Below are 26,050 nucleotides of genomic sequence, written 5' to 3'. Positions count from 1 at the left end.
AAGGCAGACTTAAACCCCGGTTTCCTTGCGCACATGTGCTGCGTCGGCATTGTCCCAGAGTATAACTGAGGAGGAACGAACAGCAGAGGTCGCTGTTTTTCCTTTTCAGTTGTCTCTGGGCTCCGAGATTGGGTCGGTCATTACACTGTGAAATCCTAAGTGTGTTTTTTTGACCACTGCATAAGCATGCAGCTGCCTTCAGCTCTCTCACACACGCATACACACAGCAGGGGAGGTGTTTAGGACAGGTCAGCACCCAGAGGATCATGGGTAGATAGCGGAGGATGATGGAGAGCAGGGCTGTGTCCTCATGTCACGCCGAGGGACACAGTGCGTGACACACCGGCCTCTTAATACAATTAAAGCATTAAAAGCACTGTCTACCTCTCAGCTCTCCTCCAGGACAGCTGAGAGGGAGACAGTGTAGGAGAGACAGACAGTAGGGACAGCTGAGAGGGAGACAGTGTAGGAGAGACAGACAGTAGGGACAGCTGAGAGGGAGACAGTGTAGGAGAGACAGACAGTAGGACAGCTGAGAGGGGGACAGTGTAGGAGAGACAGACTGTAGGGACAGCTGAGAGGGAGACAGACAGTAGAACAGCTGAGAGGGGGACAGTGTAGGAGAGACAGACAGTAGGAGAGCTGAGAGGGAGACAGTGTAGGAGAGGCAGACAGTAGGACAGCTGAGAGGGGGACAGTGTAGAAGAGACAGACAGACAGTAGGACAGCTGAGAGGGAGACAGTGTAGGAGAGACAGACGGTAGGACAGCTGAGAGGGAGAAAGTGTAGGAGAGACAGACAGTAGGACAGCTGAGAGGGAGACAGTGTAGGAGAGACAGACAGTAGTAGGACAGCTGACAGGGAGACAGTGTAGGAGAGTGGTTCTCAAACTTTTTCATGTCAAGGACCCCCAAAATGACGTTTTTTTTTGCTGCGGACCCCCTGTCTCAAAAAATATTTTTGTGCAAGGATTTTTCAAAAAATAGCAGATCTACAAGCTCATAGCGCGGCTGCTACGAGCTTGTATATCTGCTATTTTTGAATAGCCAAAGTATAAAATATGGTTAAAGTGGTTGCGACGCCATATTAGCTAGTTTTGCTGGGGACCCCGTGATACCCCCCCCCCCCCCCCAAGGACCCCTGGGAGTCCTTGAGAACCAATGGTGTAGAAGAGACACAGGAGTGAAGACTGGTGGTATCCGATCCAAGACCAGCAGGGAGTGACATACATGATAACTGCACCACAAACAGCCACAATTGGCATTAAATGCTGACTCAGCATTATGTTGTACAGTTTTTCCATAGACCAACAGACAGACTAACAGCTCAGTGGTAGGTAAATAGTTCCTGACTCTTTCACAATGGGTCCCGGTGATTCAGTCATCACCTCTCCACGGTGCCAAACGCTAAGTGGGCCGAGCAGAACGAGAGCTGTCTTTTGTTTACCAGTCTTGCATCATACCGTACATGTGGTTATCATTGGCTTTTGGACGGACGGTGTGCTGTATGTGTCGGAATATAAAATGTCTTTTGTGTGAGTCAAAGCTGTTATTAATTTCATTGTCTGCGTTGTTGTTAGTCTGATGACCTTATTTCTACGGCCGGGGAGAGATAAAAAGGCAATTAGAGTGAGTGTTATTCAGTCAGAACCACACACTAATTGGAGTTTTATGTAATTTCACACATTCACACAGGTGCCTTGAAGCGCCTCTGAGATTGTATTGACTCTTTTTTAAATAAATTATTTAACCAATGAAAAGTACTGACAATAGCTAGTGACAAAATAATAACTAGTCAATTCAAGTCATCTTTAGTAATACATACAGTAGCACGTTTAAACAAAGACCCAAAGCACTGTCCTATCAAGGATGACCAAACAAAAACACATGCTATTCACACATTCAGGTCCACTGGATCCATTGGAACACGGGTTTGTTTGTGTTTTCCATTTCCTGAAAAGTACCGGACCCCCCCCTCACTGAAGGGGTCGAACATTCAGGCACAGTTTTCTTGTATAAACCACACATGCACTCGCCCACTTGTGGAGAATGCGGTGAAGGATGACTCATATGACCGTATCACTTTTTTTCCCACTTCTCTGTTGAAGACCAACAGTGGTGGAAAGAGTACTCAAATGTTTTACTTAAGTGAAAGTATCAATACTGCAATGTAGAAGTACTCTGTTACAAGTAAAAGTCCGGAATTAAAAATGTACTTGAGTAAAAGTACAAAAGTATTGGTATCAAAATGTACTTAAAAAATACCAAAATATTTGAAAATAGCAGATCTACAAGCTCAGTAGACAAGCTTGTAGATAGGCTATGTTCAAATAGGTTTGAAATAGGGCTAAAGTGCTTAATGTATGTTTTCAAATAATTGTAGTGGAGTAAAAGTACAATATTTGCCTCTGAGATGTAGTGGAGTAAAAGTATAGACAATTGGAATTAAAGTAAACGTATCTCAAAATGGTACTTAAGTACAGTACTTGATTAAATGTACTTAGACACTTTACACCACTGATACTTACTTGACTCAAGTACTGGGGTTGAGTATTTGAGTATGTTGTCCACCGCTGGACCTTAATTAATGCATAATCATCACGGCCATCGCGTTTTTGACCACGATTTCCAGCCCTATTTGTCTAATGTCTTTCCCATAGAGGAAAAAATACAGCTGTCACTTTACTCACTGACCCTAATGACCCACTGGCCAGCTGAACAGTCTTTGTGTGACTGAAGCTCCAGCCATCCGTGGCCCAGTAATGAACTCTCTTTCACAGTCACTTAGATCTTCTCCTCTGGCGTCTTGATCCAAAAATCCAGGTCATCTGGGCCTGCTCAGCACGTTTCTACATGCCACAGAGTATGACAGGATCATTATTAATTGCGTAATTTGCTGCATTTGTCATGTTTCTCCACTCAATCAGGTTTTTCCTTTTAGCCACATTAACCCCGGCATGGCTGGGGTTCCTATTTGGGGCATTTTACTAGGCAAAAAGGGAAAAAAAGTTGTGACTGGTGTTTTTTTATTTGGCTAATTCCCAATCTGTAATGTGTGAAACAGTGTGAAAGGACTAGCATTGTGTTTCCTAAACAATTAGTACAATATGTAGAATTATGATGTTTAGGTCAGTGGTTCTCACACTTTTTCATGTCAAGGACCCCCAAATTGACACTTATTGGCCCACGGAACCCCATTTGAAAAGATATGCCAGGGACCCCCAACACAAGATTTTCTTTTTTTACAGCATAGTGATTCTCAACCATTTAATTCAAGAACCACCAGTTTGACATGCATTAGGCTACGGACCCCAATTTAATGGCATCTCTATCTCTGGGACCCCAATTTATATTGTAAAATCGATGTTAATTTAACTCTGAGAGTGTACAAATGGAACCAAATGGAATAAGGGTCCATTTGGTTCCATTTGTACACTCTCAGAGTTACAGACCCATAAGTGTCCATTTGGTTCCTGACAATCTATCATTTAGCTGGGGAGTGGGGACCCCCTGGAACTCCCTCAAGGACCCCTGGGGGTCCCCGTACCCCACTTTGAGAACCACTGGTGATAGAGCTGATAAGGGAGCTGATAAGGGTCGTAAATCCTGCTCTATGTTAATTAAAACTATTTGTAGTTAAACAGCTGAAAACCCAGTGTAAAAAGGTTGAGACAAAAGTCAAAGACAGACACAGGCCGGTTCTCAAATTAAAAGGTTGACATTGTATTAAGAGAAATAATCAATACACGAGGCACCGTACAGCAAAAATATCTCTGACTAAACAGTCAATGATCACAACAGTTATGCACAAAAGAAGTTGTTATCAGCTCTGACGATGACATCTGGCCATGAGGAGCCTCGCTCGTAGGTTGAGAGAGAAGATGGCAAGCTGATGGTGTGACAGTTTATCTTTGACAAACAGCTTCCAAATGTCTCAAACAACACGTTGACCTCGGCTCTGCTGAAGGTGTTGTTGCTTTGTCATAGATGGTCAAGTTAACTCCAATGAGCTGTTATTGTATTCCTCCAGAGATAATCAGTGACCTTGGAGGGCCTGCGCTCTCTAGTCTGTACAACTCAAAACACATGCCGTCTCTAGAGGAAAGGAGAGAACTAATACTAGGATTAGTTTCGTACCACCTTGAACTTAATAAGATCATAGGATTGGTAGGCAAACTTGAGTTATGCCAAGATGGCACACTAAAATAGGATATGATGGCAGAGTTAGACATTTTATATCAATATTGTCCACAAAATACATAGTTTAACTCTATCAACTGGTTTAGGTATTATTATTCTAAACCTACAGTTCTTGCTGTTCTACATACTGCCAACCAGTTGAAGAAATTGCAGATGGAGGCTTTAACCTTTTCTTTTATATAATATCCGAGACCAATAGGGTTTCAGGGTTTCAAGATGCTAGTTCTGAACATGACATTCTATTGCTAGTTTGACCCATTACACTCTTCAATCTTATTAAAAATGACCAAAATCAGTCGCAGCAACTGAGAACTTTAATCTATGCCATCTGCAATCTCACAACAAGTCGCGATGCAAAAATATATAGGGCTTGTGTACGACGAAGTATGCAGCGCTTAAGTCTTTAATTTGTCAACCGTTGCACTGTTTATACAGTATACACCAGTATGCAAAAATAAGCTCATTGTTGTTAATGAATTGCTCCAGCTGTGAGTGGTTAGTGATTAGGATTGCCATTGTGCAGGCAGAGTGGCTGTAAGCCTGGCTGTGTGTCAGACCGTTTCTGGGTCATTCCGGCTGTGGTGACAACGTGACAGAGTGTCACACATAGCTGTGGTCACGTCTCCGTTCACCCAGAGAGTCACACTGGAACCAGTGGTGGACAGTAACCTAAAGTAAAGAACATTTACTTGAGTACTGTACTTTAATTACATGTTTTTGGGTATCTGTGCTTTACTTGAGCATTGTGCTTTCACTCCACTACATTTCAAAGACATGTGTTCTTTTGACTCCACTGTCTCCACATTTCTAGGAAGGGAAAAAGTACATTATTAATTAGCCACGACTTCACCCTATCTTCATATAACTGGTCCTCAGTCTCTAATGCTCATGATAATATGCTACCATTTATTTCTACTTGGTCTGTGTCTCAGAGAAGGGCTGTGGACAGTTCAGAAACCCGCCTACCAGTGACATCATTGTTAGGCAGGGTTTTTGTTTTCAAACAATATTTCAATTATTAAGGTGAGAACAATGGCTTCCATTATAGCATGCTAACTTTCCAGGAATAGAAAGCCTGCAGTTTCTATTAGCTTGGATAATGCACTTTGTAATTTGTACTTTGTGCACCACTGAGTGGAACCATGTTCAACTCATACCACCGTCCACCAGTGTGTGCTTTGTTTACACCAGGCGAGACCGCAGAGCTCCCATTATGGGGATAAATATAGATTGTGACCGCCAAAATATAATCTAAAATTGATTTTGTCCACTGGAAGGTAAATACCAGGGCATTTTGAATTGTAGGTCAAGTAGCCATGTTTTAGCCATCCTTGCAAACAATGAAATTACACAGTGGCCTAATGTTGGACCTCTTTATCTATATTTATAATATGTCAAAAATATATCTAATGTGTGTTTTGGATATATCTGCAAATGCAGTATTAGGATCACAACAGTGCAAGGAAAGAAAAATATGTTAAAACCCAGCATACAGGTTTTCATTACTGGCAGAACCCAATCCACTCCTTGCAGAGAAAGAATAAGGAGAATGGTGCCTTTTCTCCTACACTATCTGTCTCTCAGCTTTCCTACTGTCTGTCTCTCCTACCCTGTCTCCCTCACGGCTTTCATACTTTCTGTCTCTCCTACACTGTCTCCCTCACAGCTTTCCTACTGTCTGTCTCTCCTACACTGTCTCCCTCTCAGCTGTCCTACTGTCTGTCTCTCCTACACTGTCTCCCTCTCAGCTTTCCTACTGTCTGTCTCTCCTGTCTACCTCTCAGCTTCCCTACTGTCTGTCTCTGCTACACTGTCTAGCCTTCCTGTCTGTCTCTGCTACACTGTCTCCATCTCAGCTTAGCTACTGTCTGTCTCTCCTACACTGTCTCCCTCTCAGCTTAGCTACTGTCTGTCTCTCCTACACTGTCTCCCTCTCAGCTTTGCTACTGTCTGTCTCTCCTACACCGTCTACCTCTCAGCTTTCCTACTGTCTGTCTCTCCTACACCGTCTCCCTCTCAGCTTTCCTACTGTCTGTCTCTCCTACGCTGTCTCCCTATCAGCTTAGTCTCTGTCAAAATACAAAGTGGGCTGGACTGCACACCCTGCCTTAAACAAACATCGCTGCCGGGTGGAAATCTTGTATGTCCAAAACTTGCTTTCCAGGAAATGTAAAAAAAAAAAAAAAAAAGACCCTGTATGCCAATAGAAAATTACATTTAGTTATTTTAGTCACATGATCTTGTTAATACGTTTTGTTGGTTAAATATGTATGACACCCACAGACACACTTAACCACATTCGCCTGCAAAAGAATGTCCAAAGTAGATCCACAAGCTTAAGACGTGTCGCATCGTGACGCGTTGTGAGCTTGTAGATCTGCTATTTTTGAAAAATATTGAAAAAAAAATGATTTTATGATTTAGAAAACATTTTTAAGAATCGCCTGAGGTCTTAATGGGTTAAAAAAAACTAAAACAAAAAAAAAACGTAAATGTTGAAATATGGAGATATGAGGTTTCTGCGTGTTGTTTTGGTGTGTGGTTGTGGGACACAGTGAGAGCAGCAAGGCCACAGGCATGCTGGCACTCAGTCCAGTCTGCTGCTGATGAAGGCTTATTCCACACACTGGTGGTGGCAGTGGTGGAAAAAGTAGGCCTATACTCACGTTTTTTTACTTAAGTAAAAGTATCAATACTGCAATGTAGAAATACAATTTAGAAAATAGAAGATCTACAAGCTCACAGCGCGTCGCCTTGTGACACGTTGTGAGCTTGTAGATCTTCTACTTTCAAATAGCCCAAGTTTAAATAGGGCTGAAGAGGTTAATGTGTGTTTTGTAATAATAATTAAAATCTACAAAGTAACTAGTAACAAAAGCTTTCGAATAATTGTAGCGGAGTAAAAGTTTTGTCTCTGAGATGTAGTGGAGTAGAAGTAAAAGTATTGAAAAGTGGAAATACAGTGGAAAACTGGAAGTACAGTACTTGAGTAAATGTACTTAGTTACTTTACGCCACTGGGTGGTGGTGGGATAAATCAAACCTTGTATGGAAAAGAGAACTCACGCTGACACACAGCCCAGTGCACGCACACACACACACACTCGGATGCTGTCTTTGAGTACACAAATTATACTAGAACTACAGGGAATCAAATATAACAAGGTTGGACAATTCATCCACACCTGCAGGGTGATTGCAGAGAGGGTAGAGGTATAGGCTAGTGCAGGAGAGGTAAGAGGAAAAGAGAAGGAACACAGGACACAAACAGGTCAAATAATCAAAGATAATATCATACAGTATGCAGATAGTGTGTGTATAGTAGCAGGTATGTACATGATGTGTAGAACATTAGCATCATATTATGCAGGTGTGTACATGACATGGCCGCCCTGAGATGAATGATGGGGGGGGGGGGGGTGTGGGGGGGGGTGTTTATGAAGGGGGGGGGGGTGTGTGGGTGCACGCACATGAGTGAGAGAGAGACAACGCGAGCAGAGGTCGCTGTAACAGATGGCGGAGAGGTGAGATGGAGACGGACGGAGAGGAGAGGAGGAGAGGAGAAGCGCGACATGCTTACACACACTGGAATAATGGCAATGAGGGGATGTGTGCACGTGCATGCCCAGCGTGTGTACGCGTGCGTGCGTGCATGCGTGCGTTGCATGTGTGTCTAGCTCTATGTGTGTGTGTGAGTGCCCCCCCCCCCTCCCTTGTGCAGTTGCGTGTGCAGTTATGATGTGTGGCAGTGATCCAGGCTGTGCCGGGAGTGACGTTATGCAACAGCACTTCTACAAGATGCTTAATGTATAAGGAACGCCCATGTATGTATGCACTGTGTGTGTGTGTGTGTGTGTGTGTGTGTGTGTGTGTGTGTGTGTGTGTGTGTGTGTGTGTGCGTGTCCGATGGATTGAACATGCTAGCGGTGAATGCATCCTTCCTTGCACATGAACTTGGCATGCACTATTTGTACATAGTAAAATCCTGAGTCTTAATTTAACTCGGAGAGTGTACAAATGGAACCAAATGGACCTATTTCGGGCCCATTTGGTTCCATTTGTACACTCTCTGTGAATACAATGTAACTTATACAATTGGGGTGGTTGTATTTTGTCTCCCTGCTCTTCTATTGAGACATTTAAATCGTGTCAAAGGTCATGTCTCACCTACAGACACAGGATCTGACACGCATTTTAACCTGATGGTCAAGATTCGATTCATCCCCTGAACAAGCAGGCAGGCTCTATTACTGTAGCTCAATGTCAACAATTTCAGCACGCAGGAAACCAGGTTAAAATCCGGGTAGAAGAGAAGAGTTACATAGCGCAGCTTTAACATAGATTAAAATGAAACAATAGCATAACTTTGAGACAAACAATTACTGTGCAATTTCTGCCAAGTCTCTGCAAGTTGATGTTCATGCCGTAGGAAAAATGAACCACGACCAACGGCTTCCTCTAACATCTATTTAATTACAGTATGCAGGTCAAGACTTGTAAGAGCGGCTTCTGAATTGACAACGCACATTCCGTTCTGTCATTATAAGGTCTTAATGAAAGGTCCGTCAGAAATGAGAACTGTCCGACTTCTCGATTAAAAGAAAAGAAAAGATTCGTAGCCGGGCTTATTACTATGTGTGGTTGAAAAAGTGTCTTGTGGCTTGAATGTGAACACCTGTTCACCTGAGTCTCATCACAGAGTGACACCCACATGAGTAACGTCAGCCTCTTGGACATCAGATCACCATAATCAGATCGTCATAATAGCAGTGATATAATAATGAACAAAACATGCCTCAACATAAAACATTTCATCACATGATCAGGCATAATTCATTGCCAATTAATAATAATAAATCATAAGGCAAATGTTCAAATGGCTTCAACAAGTATAGTTCCTTCTGCATCTGTATCACTTTAGATTTCTTTGGCTATTCAAAAATCTTGAAAAAAAAACTGTTAGGATTTAGAAGACATTTTTAAGAATCTCCTCAGGTCTTAATGGGCTAAAATAGATCCAAGGCACTCTGTTCAGTTTAAGTAAAAAAAAAAGAAGCCTTTATTAGTCCATGATGGCAAGGAATTCCGGCCGGAGGCCTTCATCACGGTAAACTCGTTATGACAGTGACACACACGTCGTTATATAGCGACCACAAGCTGTCAATCATCATTACCGTACATGACATCATCATTACATTACAACAGATCAAGTAGATGTACAGTAGGCTATACAGTGTGAACACAATAACTGAACACAATATTAGAAGAAAGTACCCAAATGGGAGAAGACCGCAGTACCCAATACAATTCGCATAACACTGCTAACATATACAGTGTGAAAAATTCTAGACAATTAGAGAAATGGGGAGAAGTCAATGTCATCATTAAGATCTGGGAATGTTGTCGCTTTAAGCGTAATTATCCAAAAATGTCTTTCTTAGGAGTAGCCGTTTAAAGGGATAGTTCACCCAATTCTTTTTATTTCTTTCTATCGATTAGTCACCCCATATGGATATTTTTTTTGTTTTTGTCGCATTCCTAAGGCAATAATTTGATGACCAGCGGACCGGTAGGCACTAGGCAGCGGTTCCGGTAGGAGACACAAAGGAGACTCTTTGTGTCTCCTACCGGAACCGCTGACGTCATCAATTATTATTATTATTGGCTTAGGAATGCGACAAAAACTAAAGAATATCCATGAATTCAAGTCTCCATGGGGTGACTAATCGATAGGAAAAAATACATTTTGGGGGTGCAGTATCCCTTTAAAGTACACATGGTCACATTAACCCTTTTAACGACACGCTGGTCTACTGCTGTTCCCACGAGAAACTGGGAAATATGGAACAAACAAAGCGTTGTTTTATGGTTGTCGTTGTTGTTTGTTTTGAGCCGTTAGATAATTACAATGAATGTTCTGGTGACTAATTGGCTGACGAGACTCTAGAGAGAGACATTTGGAGTCATATTTAAACAGCTAAAGATGGCCCCATGGACTTGTATTCCATTTCGAGATGCCAGCCAGCCATGCTGCTCCAGCCGAGCCTGAGTGAGCAGCCAACACATTACATAACCACTTAAACCCCAGCATGCATATTGTGGGGAAAGCTTTCGCTGAAAATAGCCGGTTGACAAGCTCACAACGCGACGCAACGAGCTTGTCAATCGGCTATTTTCAGCGAAAGCTTTCCCCACAATAACAGAAAACAGAAAGGACACTAGTATAGGGTTTAAAGGAGTAGTTCACCCAAAAAAAATATCTTATTTTCAATCAATTACACACCCCATGAAGCATTGAATTCATGGCGATATTTTTGTTTTTATCGCATTCCTAAGCCAATAATTTGATAACCGGCGGTCTCTCCGGTAGGAGACACAAAGAGTCTCCTTTGTGTCTCCTACCGGATACATTAGCATCTTTATTATTGGCTCAAATTATCAAATTATTGGCTCAGGAATGTGACAAACACAAAACAACTCCATGAATTCAATGCTTTATGAGGTGTGTAATTGATAGGAAAAAAATGGGGTGAACCACACCTTTAAGTGGATAAGACAGCAGCCTTCCCTTCTGCTCCGGCCCCGTTTACACCAACATCACACACACACGCACGCATGCCATACGTGCAGGCACACACACATACACAAACGGTGCTTTATTTGTGCTTTATGCCTTGAGTACACAAATTATATTAGAGCTACAGGGAATCAAATATAACACGGTTAGACAATTCGTCAACACCTGAAGGGTGATTTATACTAGTTGCGCGCCTGTGTGTGTGTGTGTGTGTGTGTGTGTGTGTGTGTGTGTGTGTGTGTGTGTGTGTGTGTGTGTGTGTGTGTGTGTGTGTGTGTGTGTGTGTGTGTGTGTGTGTGTGTGTGTGTACACATTTTGTGTTTCCCAGTAGGCCAACTACATCAAGGGCAAGGCACACATAAACTAACCCTCTCTCTCTATCTCTCTCTCTCTCTCTTACACACTCAGTGGGTTCTGCCCTTTGCTGTTGGTGACAAAACAACTGTATTTTCACCACTGCTGTCTCACTTTCTCTCTCAGACACACACACACACACACACACACACACACACACACACACACACACACACACACACACACACACACACACACACACACACACACACACACACACACACTCACTCACAGATTAGCCGTTAATATGGGTCTGTAAAAGTCTTTCGGGTGATTATCGTTGCATTGTAATTACAGTCATTAGGAGCTTTCTGCTTTGTGAAGGGTTAAATATATCTACGATTATACTCTCTCCATCTCTCTCTCTCTCTCTCTCTCTCTTTCTCTCTTTCTCTCCTCTCTCTCACACACACACACACACACACACACACACACACACACACACACACACACACCTAATAGAACATGAATGCTCCTTTGCTTACAATGGTTATCAGGGATATCATCAAGACAGTTCAGAGGGCTTGTTAAGATAATGACAACAGCAAGAGAGACTGAGAGAGAGAGAAGAGAGAGAAGAGAGCGAGAGAGAGGGAGAGAGAGAGAGAGAAAGAGAGGGAGAGGGGATGAAGCATGGATAGAGAGAGAAAAAAATAGAGGAGAGGGATGGACTAAAGTAGCATGATGTTGCATCTATAAATGCGAGCAAAGGTCAGCCGGGAGGCATGTCATACCTACACTGTATAATCATCTGTCTTAATGTAACTCTTGAGTGTGTACAAATGTAACCGCAAGGACCCCTAGTGGTCTAGTAGTCCGGTAATATGTGACTACATCATCTCTATTGTGTTCCTCCCTCTCTCTCTCTCATACACAATCAATTCAACACATTCAGCTCTATGCTCAGCAGCCATATTGTGAGGAAATTCACAGGTGTTGCCAATGATACTAATGAAGGCTCTGTTCCATTCTGGTCAAACATTGATATCGTGCATGTTGGCTCACTGGAAACACTCTGCTACACCAGTGGGTCTCAAAGTGTGGTCCAGGGACCCTCATGGTTCCTTGAGGGGGTTCCAAATGGCCCCTTATGGGTGTGTAACTCTCAGAGTTATGGGGTTGTGGAAATTAAAAAGTCTGAGAAACTCTGTGCTATACTAAATGGAACAGATCCTTCATTAGTATCATTGGTAACACCTGTGAAGGAAGTGATAATAGGGCTGCTGTGCATAGAGCCAATTGTCCGAACCCTGAATCACTGTTTCTTAAGGTGGGTGCCGTGATGCAAGTCCAGGGGTGCCGCAGAATACTTCGATAATGTTTGGAATTTATCAATATCACTAGCCTGGCTCCAGACCATAGACCTGGTGTCTGGGCCACCGGGGGTCCAAATGGACTCTTATGGGTCTGTAACTCTCAGAGTCAGATAAACACTGAGGATTGTACAGTGTGGAAGGTGGTCCCACTGACCAAAATAGGGTTGGTGGGCTGATGCATATCAAACCAAGAGTCCTTGAAATGAAAATGAATCACTTTATACTAAACTGTATAAATAGTGAGAAATCTGGAGTGAGTTGAAGGTGCATAGACCTTAGGATTCTCCTAATGTGTTCTTGTTTATTGGGTGTGTTAAGTTGATAATGTTCACACATGCACACATACACACACTGGAGTGTTGCTATTTGTCCTCATAGTACCCGCCCCCACCCCCATCTATCATGTAGTTAACTCCTATTACTCACCTGTGGATTGCTGTGTGTGTGTGTGTGTGTGTGTGTGTGTGTGTGTGTGTGTGTGTGTGTGTGTGTGTGTGTGTGTGTGTGTGTGTGTGTGTGTGTGTGTGTGTGTGTGTGTGTGTGTGTGTGTGTGTGTGTGTGTGTGTGTGTGTGTGGTGTTGTTGTTGTATGAGTCATTGCCTGTAGCTGAGAGCAGATTTGATTTCATCATCTGACCTTCTCTCTCTGTTGGTGTCTTAACCCTTTGTGATGCATACACACACACACACACACACACACACACACACACACACACACACACACAGACTTTTGCATTACTTCACATATCTTTGGGGTGCTGTAATGGAAATTGGACACATTCGTGCACATTCTTTGTGTGTGCACGCTAACCCCCCCCACACACACACACACGCGCGCGCGTGCGCGCATGCACGCACACGTACACGCACACACACTCACTCTTCTCTCATTCTCTCGCCTCTTCTACTCCCGCTTCCATGCCTCCTTTCCTACCCACCTCCTCGCGTCTTCTCCCTTCCTCTGATGTCCTCTCCTCTCCTCCTCTCCTTACGTAACATCACACATGCACACCTTAATGTGCAGGTTCACACACACACTGCCCACCCAAAAACTGAGAGATGTGCGTGTGTGCGTGCGTCTGTGTGCTCATGCACGTACAGTATCTGCTGCTCATGCTCAGGGACCAATGCCTTGCTCAAAGGCATTGCAGTAGTAGCCGTGCGGCGTATGTTTTGAGTTGTTGTCAATGGGAGCGCCCCGTGTTTACACGCTGGAAACACACATGGTGCTGCTGAGCATCTATTCTGCACTGCATGTTCACCTCTGGTGTTTTCATCTGGTTGCCCAACGATTTTAGCATTTGGAAGCATTTTTAGAAGAGCCTGTTGCATTTTCATCTGGCGGTGGGGGGGATGCTTTTAGTGCAGTGGTTCTCCATCTGTGGGCCGGGACCCACTGGTGGGCCATGAGGGTATTGCAAGTGGGCCCCCAAATAGTTGGCAAAACACTGAGATTTGAATGATAATATAACATGAAATATTAACAAACTTTGTTAGTTCCTCTGATCCAGGCCGCAACACAATCGATTGACCAATCATTCAAATAACTCCACGTTTTCGGCCCACCCACCAGTCCACTTAACACATGTTAAGTGGACTGGTGGGTGGGCTGAAAACGCTTTCGAGATGTTTCCTGTGGGCCCTGATCCAGAAAAGGTTGAGAAGTTGAGAACGACTGTTTTAGTGGACATTTACAGCCTAACAGCCAGTAGTGTTGTAGATTAAGTGTTCAACAGTTTATCAAACTAATCTCTTTCAGTGATTACAAGACAAATATAGCAATTTCTGCAATTGTTTGCAGCCCTGCTGTATAGTTATCAGTCCCAAGCCAACCTGTTTAGACTGGAACGACGGCCCTCATTTATCAACGTGGTGCAGCCCGAATAATGAGCGTACGGCGTAATCACCGCAATTTTCGGCATTTATCAATAAATCCTGACGTGGGCTTTAACCTACGGTACGCTGAGATCTCACGTCTGGTCGAGACCAGTTGTTGACGTTGGCTGCACCCGTTTGTTCCATTCTAGACCTGCGGAGCACCATTGTCTGACTGTCTGACAAGCATCTGGACACATAATCCACTCCTAGTCCTAAATGTGTATGTCTACACTAATAAATAATCACTGTGAAAATATATTATTTTATAAAGTAATTTAAACAAACTGCTTTAACAGTCATTCAGATAAGATTGTAGATCTGTCTGTATGGCAAATAGCAGATATACAAGCTCACAAGCCAGCGTTGCATCGCGACGCGTTGTGAGCTTGTAGATCTGCTATTTTCAAAAATATACGAGGGGGGGGGGGGGGGGCGAGCGGGCGACTGTTTCTTATTGGCTTTTCATGTCTTTGGTCGTATTCTGGTTCGTCTTCATGTCGTAAAATCGGGGCGTTTTGAGAATATTTTAAGGGCGTGTTATTTAAATGACGCTCGTTTCAGCCGTGACATTTATCAACGCTGGGACCAAGTGTAAGCTCGGATCAGCTGTGTAGGATGCGTTGATAAATGTGACTTCGACGTTGGTGTACGGCCGAATATATGGAAAAATATACGCCGGTTTATACGCTGCGTTGATAAATGAGGGCCAATTGTGTGTATAGTGTCATTTTGCACACATACATCAGTTTTTACATCCAAATGGCCCCTTATGGGTGTGTAACTCTGAAAGTGTAGAAATGGAACCAAATGGACCCGTAAGGGTCCATTTGGTTCCATTTGTACACTCTCAGAGTTATGGGGTTGTGGAAATTAAAAAGTCTGAGAAACACTGTGCTATACTAAATGGAACAGAGCCTTCATTAGTATCATTGGTAACACCTGTGAAGGAAGTGATACTATGGCTGCTGTGCATAGATCCAATTGTCTGAACCCTGAACCACTGTTTCATACAGTACATACATTTAAACATTTAGTGAACAGAAATGACAATTGTGACACATACCTTTGCACTGCCTTCAGGAGGCGTACTTATGCACTCTGTGCAGAATTAGAAGATAGTAGAATAGTTGTCTGGTTTGTGAGACTGCAGGGCACAATGGAACTGAAGACATGGTAATTACATGGTGGATGTGCCGTCCCGTCGTGTACCCAACACGCCCTCTAATCAGTGTATTTCTGCTCTTTCCATTTCAGGAATCGACTACAAGACCACCACCATACTGCTGGATGGACGCAGAGTCAAACTGCAACTCTGGTAAGATGCACACATGCACAGTCAAGGATACACAAACACGTGCACGCACGCACGCATGCACACACTGTTGTATATGCATTAGACCCTATACTGATTTTATGGTTTGTTTTCCAGCTCAATTAAAAAACTGCAGTAGATTAAATACATGGCAGGCTGCATGTGACTGACCTTATTGTGAGTACACTGTGATGTTAGCAACACAACTACAGCTATAATAACAATCAATCAAGCAATTATTTTTTTACGCATGCAAACTAAACTAATATATATATATATATATATATATATATATATATATATATATATATATATAATATATATATATATATATATATATATATATATATATATATATATATATATATATATATATATATATATATATATATATATTTATTATTATTTATTTTTTTAAAGCGAACGTTTGTACTCAAATCTTTGCTTCTCGTGATTCTAGAAATGTCTTCTAAACATTTTTTTGTGAAAAATATTATATGTCTATATCAGTGGTTCAATTTGAGTAAAACATTTTCGCTTTAAAAAATATATATGTTCAAATATTTGCACACATTTTCACGGTAAAAAAATAATAATTGCAGAACTATAAAGAAAATCGGTGCCACGCTATGAGCTTGTATATCTGCTATTTTTGAATAGCCAAAGAAATCTAAAAATGACACACAGATGCGTTCCCGGTCTTGATGGATTAAAAGAGTAAAAAAAAGAGAGACTAAAACAGCGGAGCATAAAAAGGCCTGAAAATAGCAGCGGCATGTTAACATCAATTAAAATCACTGTCATGCAGATTAAAAGAAGGCCTAGATCAAAATGTATAAAAGAGCATTCAGCATCATTTACAATCGATGAAAGGCACAGGAGACAGGCTTAGGTTTTGTTCAGCAGTCTGACAGCTGCTAGATTAAAAAAAGTCTGCAAAGTCTTGTGTTGTTGTGGTTCATGATTCTTCGGTATCTCTTGCCAGGTCTGCAGCAAATATGATTAATAATGAGTGCAATAAAGCCCCATCATAGTTAGAAATTATCCGACACATTGTCAGCTTTAAGATCGGCTATTTTTACTTCACTGGAGTATTTCCCATTTTAAATATTTGTACTTCTACTCCACTACATCTCAGAGGCAAACATTGTGCTTTTACTCCACTATAATTATTTGACAACTTTAGTTACTAGTTACTTTGTAGATTTAGATTATTAAACATACATTATACGTATATTCTTCAGCTATCTGAAAATAGCCGATCTACAAGCTCACAACGCGTCGCGATGCGAAGCGCTGTGAGCTTGTAGATCTGCTATTTTCAAAAGATTTTTTATACATATTGAACTTGTGAAATGGGACATCCTGCCTAATGCTGCATACTTTTACTTTTGGTACTTTAAGTATATTTTCATGCCAATACTTTTGTATTTTTATTCAAGTACATTTCGAATACCAGACCTTTACTTGTAACAGAGTATTTCTACATTGTGGTATTGATACTTTTACTTGTGAGTACTTCTAACACCACTGGATTTAGTAGAGAGAATGTACAAGCATTGATCAAGTGGCACACCCATGGCTAAATCTAACACCCCTGTTATTAATTGTATTAGCTGCAGGTGTGTTACAGCCTTCTATGTTTTTACTCTGTTGCAGTTTATAACCTAAACCGAGAAACAAACTACAATAGGTAGTGTTAAGTGATATTCTGTGGTTAAAACCATATATATTCAGATTCTAGTGTGTATTCAATAACAGGGGTCTCCCCGTCTCTCCAGCTCTTTACTAAATAGAAGGAAAAAAAATCAGGTGGGTTGCCAACTTTCAGCCAATCAGGAGAGAGTACCCATATATCAGCTTCAATGTTATAGTGATACAGTTTAAAATGTGTCTGCTCACTTCTTTGTGTCATCCCTTCCAATTTCACTAGTTCATCCCGTATCGCGTATGACTTCTCTCTCCTGATTGGGTCAAATTGGTATCCCGACCTGAAAATGCATTTGTTTGCAATGAGCTGGAGAGACAGTAGCCTACTGTTACTGAACAAACACTCTTTTTAACAATAAACTTTCAGTTTTAGCCAGAAAATGATCACTTACTTGACACATACTAATATCGTTTTCTGCGCCTTTGAGGAAAAGAACAAAAATATGACACTGTGCTTTAAAAGCAGCTTCATGCACTGAGCATCCAGAAAGCCTCCCTGGGTGCATGCCTCTCCCTGTCAGCCCTGCAGTATTTTTAGAACTGAGGCTTACGCTTTTAGCCAAGTCAGTGTTAAATTATTCATCGCAAAACTTTGATGTCTAAGAGGATGAGATGCTTTAGCTCTTTAGTGTGCGGGGGTGGGGGGGGGGGGGGGGGGGGTGTAAACCCTCTATTCTTAGTCAAACGGACCTGAGTTAACAACTGTACTCGGACCGCTCCGTCCCCCCCGTCTACAGCAAATGTAACCAATCTACAAGCTTGTGAGCTTGTAAGTTCGCTATTTTTGGATTTTGGCTAATGTTCATCCCCGGCATATGGATGCTGGGGTTCTTTTGGGAGTGGTTGGTTAATAATGTTCTTCCTCTCTCTCTCCCCCCTGGCTTGCATGTTGTCGCAGAAGCCTTGTAATCTCCATACTTCAACATTTATTCTCCCCACCGTAAATGAATGCCCCCTACTTTAGTCGTACAAGAGTGTTGCATAAAAGTTGCACCCTTTGTACCCTTTTTTCTCCCCAATTGTAATCGTTATGCTAATTAACTTCTCCTCACACACATGCGTGTGTTTTTTCACTGCTGTTGTATCCTACTGACTCACCTGCCAGTGAGGAGCCCCACCGGGAGGACGTAGAGCCTTCGTCCTACTCCTCCCGCCCAACACTCCCTGCTGACAGGTGCCGTCCCAGGCACTTTACCATTGCACCACCCGAAAACATGTTTTAAAGTGAAAGTGTTTAAGTCTGTCTCTGGGTTTTATAACCAATGAAAAGTAATACGAGCTTGTGACTAATAATTATTATTTATATTATACATAGGAACACAGGTTCTTTTTTTTCCTGAAGTTTTGGACATACAAGCTTTCCCGTTAATATTTCCCGTATAATATTTGTATAAATCATTCCAAAAAATAAGACAGACATAAAGGAATTTAAAATTTAAAGACAAAAAAATTACAAAAAAGGAAAAGAAACAGGCCATAGTTTCAAAACAGTAATGGTCATTACAATGAGTTACACTACATAAAGCGTATGTGGAAGTGGAAGGTATATACAACTAACTACCAAGTAGGTTCAGTGTGATATTTGAGCAAAATGATCTAAAAATGGCCACCATATATCATAAAACTTGCTTGAATTGTCCATCATGTCATATTTCCATGTGTAATATACAAGTAAGTTCAGATAACCAAGTCTTAAAGTGAGGGACAACATATGATGTCCAGAATCTTAGTATCATTCTTTTGCAATTACCATTCCATACAATATATTTGTTTTGTACAGAGACATTATGATTTGACAAGAAATGAGAAAAACCCAAACGGTGCAGTCTCTGGGTCAGGTTTAAACACTCAACCATACAAATCCGAAAACCATTTAAAGGGATAGTTCACCTATCCCTTTATCGATTAGTCACCCCATAGAGATTTGAATTCATGGATGTTTTTTTGTTTTTTGTCACATTCCTAAGCCAATAATTTGATGACCAGCGGACCGGTAGGCAGCGGTTCCGGTAGGAGATACAAAGGAGATTCTTTGTGTGTCCTACCGGAATTGCTGCCAGTCATCAAATTATTGGCTCAGGAATGCGACAAAAACTAAAAAATATCAATGGGGTGACTAATCGATAGGAAAAAGGTATTTTGGGGGGTGAACTATCCCTTTAAATACAAGCTTTCCACTGGACAGTGACGATGTGTAACATACAGTAGCCTACTATACTCTACGTGATGTATGCCAGGCATGACACAGCAGAAGTCGACGTGTACCGTCGTCTAACATCTGAACGCATTAGCGTAGCTCGTGTTAGCATGCCAACAGCTGCCTAATGCAGTTTGTCACCGGAGTTATGTCACAGCCAAGTTAGCCAAGTGGAAATAAAATAACCTTTATGTATAGAACTAGGTCTGCCTAACTGAGGGGTTTCCAGGGGTCCCCCTGCTAAGTTATTTGACAGTTAGGGACCCTCATGGACTCATACAGGTCTGTAACTCTGAAAGCGTACAAATGGAACCAAATGGACCCGTACGGGTCCATTTGGTTCCACTTGTACACTCTCAGAGTTATGGGGGTCCGTGGCCCCTAATGCATATGAAACCGGGGGTCCTTGAAATTTAAAAGGTTGAGAATTCACTGGTCTAATGCTGGACACAGATTGAATCCTTCCAGAGTATTCTCTCTGGACTTACTTCAGTGTTAGCTCTCCTATGGCCTGTCTCGAAGGCAACATGTAGATACTGTAGATAAATAGATCATATAGATAGATGCTGTATTTGTCCCGTCGGAAATTCATTTTGCACCAAGCAACCATCAGGACACAAAGAAATCACTACACATAAATACACAATACATACAATACTTCTCTCTTACCGAGGGGAAATTCAGCACTTGCGCGGGTAGAAGACAAGCATTGAGTGTAGATTGAGGTTCCAGTAGTTTAGTTCAGTGATTTTCAACGTTTTTCTGGACCACGGCCCAGTTGAAAATCAACAAAATGCACGCAGCCCACCCACCTGACCACTTAACACTAAGTGGTCAGATGGGTGCCCATTTTCAGAGCACGTTTATTTTAATGATCGATCGATTGATTGTGTTCAGGTTTGATCAATGGAGCTAACATAGTATACTTCGAGTTCCTATTTATCTGTATCAAACTGAAAACTCAAAGGTTTTAAAGAAAAAATACCATGACTTTTTTTTTGAAATACCGGGATACATTAATATTATATTGTCATTAAAATCTTAGTGTTTTGGCAATTATTTGTCAAACTTGCAATATCCTCCCAGTCCACCACAGGTTGAGAATCGCTGCATCAGGCCATGGACCCCCATTTGATACCTTAACTCAGTGGTTCTCAACCTTTTCAGGCCGTGACCCCCCAAAATAATCATATTTGAAATGGGGACCCCCCAAAATAATTATATTTGAACTGATTGGACTGATTGCAAATGCAGCTCAGCTGTACACTGAAACAATGAGGGAGGGGAGATCACATGACAAAACTCTGACTCTGTATTTTCCAGGTGTTTCGACCAGGTGGGCGTGGTTTTGAGGTTAGGTTTAGGCATAGTTCCTTTGAGGTCAAGGTTAGAGTTAGGCATAGTTTTAGTGAGGTTGCCCCTTGTGCTCAAGTCTGACCCCTTGTGGCAGCAATATATTAGGTGAAGCTGAAAATGTATTTTACCCCTGCGGAATCAAAATAGGTATCATTATTATGAACCAAAACAGTGATGCTAGGGTTCATGTGGTTAAACAGTATGGTAATGTGAGAGTATAACTGTTGAACTGGTCAGCTGTTTGACCTTTCAAACCTGACCTTTGACCCCTGTCTGTGTGTGTGTGTGTGTGTGTGTGTGTGTGTGTGTGTGTGTGTGTGTGTGTGTGTGTGTGTGTGTGTGTGTGTGTGTGTGTGTTGTTTCAGGGACACGTCTGGCCAGGGTCGGTTCTGCACCATCTTCAGGTCATATTCTAGAGGAGCGCAGGTAAGTGTGTGTGTGTGCGTGTGCGTGTGCGTGTGCATGCGCGTGCGTGCACGTGTGTGCAACGAAAACTAAAATAACATTTTCATTAACCGAAATATATAAAATCGAGAATAAAAAACAATAAACGATATCTAACTGAAACTGTATTGTGTGTTTACAAAACGAACTGAAATTATAGACAAAATGCCCTTAGTTTTACTTTTTGTCTATTTATAAGCTTTTTGGGATGAAATCTTTATCTATTTATTTCGCTGTACCAGTTTTACACCATCTGTTGGCATCACCGTATGGCACCTCGCGGTCCATGAGTCACTTGTTTACAATTTGACCTTTTCAATCCTGCACTTGACAAATAACCGAAAGTGTAAAAAAAACTAACACTAAAACGAACTAAAACTATTAGAATTTAAAAAAATAAAAACGAATAAAAACTAGCAAATCCGCTCTAAAAACTAATTAAAACTGACTGAATTAGAAAAAAAAGTTTAGTAGTTACTAAAACTAAACTATAATGAAAAATCCCAAACTATTATAACCTTGGTGTGCGTGCGCACTTTTGTCAACTTTTGTTATTTAAATGAAAAACAGTGCTTTATAAATAAACTTACTCGACTGTTCAGGCCAACAACAGCTGTAGAGAAACAGCTCCAAGACTGTGGCCTTTTCCTGAAAACAGAGAGAGGGGGGGGCGGGGGGTGGAAGGGGGAGAGAGAAAGAGAGAAGGAGATAAGCATAGTGAAATAGAAAGGGGGAGAGACAGACAGGGTGGGGTGTATAGAACGTATCAACACGGGTGGGACGGCGTTAGGACCCCATAGGTTGAAAAACAGCTCGGCAAGCATGGGCGGCCGTTTCCTCTGCCCGCTCATAAAAACACATGAAATCAAAACAAAACAAGGCTGCCCCTGTTCCAGACACAAAGATACAGCTTGACGCACATGTTGTCTTAACCGCTTAGCCTCTATACTTTGTTGACCAGGGTCCCCCAGGGCTCTATACTAGGGCCCCCTCCTTTTTCCCCTCCACAGCAAATATATTCGCAGAATAATAGCCGGTCTACAAGCTCACGTGAGCTCGTATATCTATTTTCTATGTGAATATATGGTTGACGCATAATCTATTCTCCGTCGCACGATGGTGTCGCGTGCCGGAAATAGCCGATCTGCAAGCTCACAACGTGTCGCATCATCTCTTATCGGCATGCGGCGCCATTGTACGATGATGTTAAAATCTGTCTTAAAGGGATAGTTCACCCAGAAATGACTTATTTTTTACACACATCATGAAGCCTTGAATTCATGGAGATTTTTACAGGTTGGCTGTCAGACTTCACTTACCACGGCAATGCACTGCAAACCCATCCCCCCTCCCCCGCCCCCCCTACACATACACACTCACACAGGGGAGAGATAGAGGAGAGATGGGAGATGGAGTGACAGAAACACACACGCGCGCACACACACACACACACACACACACACACACACACACACACACACACACACACACACACACACACACACACACACACATGCACGCACACGCACACGCACACAAGCAAGCACACAATTCCCTCTAGGCTTTCCTGAGATATTGCGTTCACATGGTGCATTCGGCCGTATAGTTGTCGCCAGCGGTGACATGAAAACAAACACTGTCAAACAAAGCCACCGCCATTTTTACTTCACAGCCCCAACTCTCCTCTCTCTGTCTGCTTCCTGTCTTCAGTGGTGGAAAAAGTACTCTACTTAAGTAAAAGTATCAATACTGCAATGTAGAAATTACAAGTAAAAGTCCGGAATTCAAAATGTACTTGCGTAAAAGTACAAAAGTATTGGTATCAAAATGTACTCATTAGAGTAGAAAGTAGTCATTATGCAGAATGTCAGAAAGTCCCTTTTCACAACTTTTCAAATGTATGAAATGTATAAAAGTCTTTTGAAAATAGCCGATCTACAAGCTCACAATGCGTTGCATCGCGACGCATTGTGAGCTTGTAGATCGGCTATTTTCAAATGGCCGAAATGCATATAGGGTTGAAGTGGAGTCTCCGGTCCGCCGCCGATCATCAAACTATTGCCATAGGAATGCGACAAAAACGAAAAAAATCTCCATGAATTCAAGTCTCCCCAGACACAATGGGGTGTGTAATCGATAGAAAAAAATAAATTTTGCGGGTGAACTATCCCTTTAACGCAGTTCGGGGTTAAGGCCGGGGTTCTTAGATAACACGGGTTTGGTCACCGATACAGAAATAGAGTTTTGGTGGGAATCCTTTGAGTTTGAGGATCATAATCAGGATATAATATGAAAAATATAATCTGCACGTTGAAGCTGTAGAAACTGCAGGATGCCAGGTCAACAAATGAACCTGGGCATCTGTCTAAATAATAATAAGTGTTTTTTTTGTAAATAGTTGTAAAAAGTTATTCTTCATACTTGTGGCTCCAATGGCTGAGCACAGCTGAAAGAGATGGTGTTGCCATAGCAACAATGTTATGACCATACCGTCACCACGGCGAACCACAAAGGCAGTTCCTGTGTGCGTGTGCTTGTGCGCGTGCACGTACGCGTGTGTGCGTGCCATGCATAAGTGTCTGTCTGTCTGTCTGTCTGTCTGTCTGTCTGTCTGTCTGTCTGTGTGTGTGTGTGTGTGTGTGTGTGTGTGTGTGTGTGTGTGTGTGTGTGTGTGTGTGTGTGTGTGTGTGTGTGTGTGTGTGCGTGCGTGCGTGCGTGCGTGCGTGCGTGCGTGCGTGCGCGCGCGTGTGTGTGTGTGCGTGTGTGCCATGCATAGGTCTGTGTGTGTGTGTGTGTGTGTGTGTGTGTGTGTGTGTGTGTGTGTATGTGTGTGTGTGTGTGTGTGTGTGTGTGTGTGTGTGTGTGTGTGTGTGTGTGTGTGTGTGTGTGTCTCAGGTATTCTCCAAAATAAATGAGCTAATCCTCTCTCCTCTTTTCCTTTCTGTACCCTCTCTCCTCTCTCTACTGTATTTGCTCCCCCCCCCCCCCCCTCCCCCCCCTCTCTCTCTCTCTCTCTCTCGCTCTCTCTCTCTCTCTCTCTCTCTCTCTCTCTCTCTCTCTCTCTCTCACACACTCTCTCAGGGTGTGATTTTAGTCTATGACATCACCAATCGCTGGTCCTTTGATGGGATCGACAGATGGATTAAAGAGATTGATGAAGTGAGTGGATGTCTGTCTGTCTGTCTGTCTGTCTGTCTTCCAACCAATGAACTTGAAACCTGCCGTGCGCATCGTGGAGGACCAGAGGGAGTGCTGTCAGAGTGGGAAGTCAGTCAGACTGGCGTTTGTCCAGAAGCGAAAATCCACACATCTCTGTATCCGTCCGTCTGTCCGTCTGCGTCCCTTTTATGACCATATATGGAGTCTATCTATAAATGCATGGAATATGTCGTGAAGGTCACTGTGACCTTGACCTTTGACCATCACATTTTAATCGTGTCTCTCTGGATGTTTGTGCAAAATGTGAAGAAATTCCCTCTAGGCTTTCCTGAGATATTGCGTTTCACATGTTGCATTCGGCCATGGTTGTCGCCATGAAAACAAACACTGTCAGACAAACACTGTCAAACACTGTCAGACAAAGCCATCAACATTTTTACTCCACAGCCCCAACTCTCCTCTCTCTGCTTCCTCCTCTTCTGCTCTTCAGTGGTGGAAAAAGTAAAGTAAAAGTCCGGAATTAAAAATGTACTTGCTTAAAAGTACAAAAGTATTGGTATCAAAATTGACTTAAAGTACCAAAAGTAGAAAGTACTCATTATATGCAGAACGTCCCATTTCACAAGTTTTCAAATGTATGAAATGTATACAAATCTTTTGAAAATAGCAGATCTACAGGCTCACAATGCGTCGCATTGTGAGCTTGTAGATCGGCTATTTTCAAATGGCCGAAATGTATACAGAGCTGAAGTGGTTAATGTATGTTTTGTAATAATACATCCATAAAGTAACTAGTAACTACAGTACAGTTTTCAAATAATTGTAGTGGAGTAAAAGTACAATATTTGCCTCTGAGATGTAGTGGAGTAGTTGTAAAAGTTTAGAAAATTGGAAATACTCCAGTAAAGTAAAAATACCTCAAAAGTATTCTTAAGTACAGTACTTGAATAAATGTACTCAGTTACTTTACACCACTGCCAGCGGCGACACAAAAACAAACACTGTCGAACAAAGCCACCGACATCTTTACTTCACAGCCCCAACTCTCCTTCTCTCTGCTTCCTCCTCTTCCTGTCTTTTACCCAGCATGCACCGGGGGTACCCAAGATCCTGGTGGGCAACCGGCTGCACCTGGCGTACAAGCGGCAGGTGACCACGGAGCAGGCCCAGTTGTACGCCGAGCGGCTGGGCGTCACCTTCTTCGAGGTGAGCCCGCTGTGCAACTTCAACATCACCGAGTCCTTCACGGAGCTGGCCCGCATCGTCCTGATGAGGCACGGCATGGAACGCCTCTGGAAGCCCAACAAAGGTACCGACACAGAGGAGGAGAGATGACACTTTCACGTACTGTGAACTCTGGAAAATGTCTCTGGGGGCAGGGGTAGGCAACCTTAGGCACGGGGGAGGGTGATCACAGGCACACTGGCATAAGTGTGAGAGGTGTTTTTGGTTTAACCCATTCAAACCAGGAACACATCTGTGTAATCACTTTATCCATATTTTGTACTTAGGCACCACTGATATTAAAGCAACACAAGTTTTTCAGAAAA

General features: G+C 42.4%; 1 protein-coding gene across 1 annotated transcript in view; it reads left to right on the top strand.

Annotated features, from left to right (window-relative positions):
• Positions 1-26,050, top strand: part of LOC311060502 (ras-related protein Rab-40B-like) — a 36,098-nt gene that overhangs the window by 6,752 nt on the left and 3,296 nt on the right. Inside the window, exons 2-5 of the mRNA XM_084078698.1 lie at positions 15,577-15,637; positions 21,263-21,323; positions 24,423-24,500; positions 25,587-25,809. Coding sequence (XP_083934824.1) covers positions 15,577-15,637; positions 21,263-21,323; positions 24,423-24,500; positions 25,587-25,809 — 423 coding nt within the window. The remainder of the gene's footprint in view (positions 1-15,576; positions 15,638-21,262; positions 21,324-24,422; positions 24,501-25,586; positions 25,810-26,050) is intronic.

The sequence above is a fragment of the Gymnoscopelus microlampas genome (genome assembly GCF_963454915.1).
Source record: "Gymnoscopelus microlampas genome assembly, chromosome: 14".
NCBI classification, from domain to species: Eukaryota; Metazoa; Chordata; class Actinopteri; order Myctophiformes; family Myctophidae; genus Gymnoscopelus; species Gymnoscopelus microlampas.
Note: the sequence above shows the minus strand (reverse complement) of the source record. Positions and strands in the feature narration are given on the sequence as shown.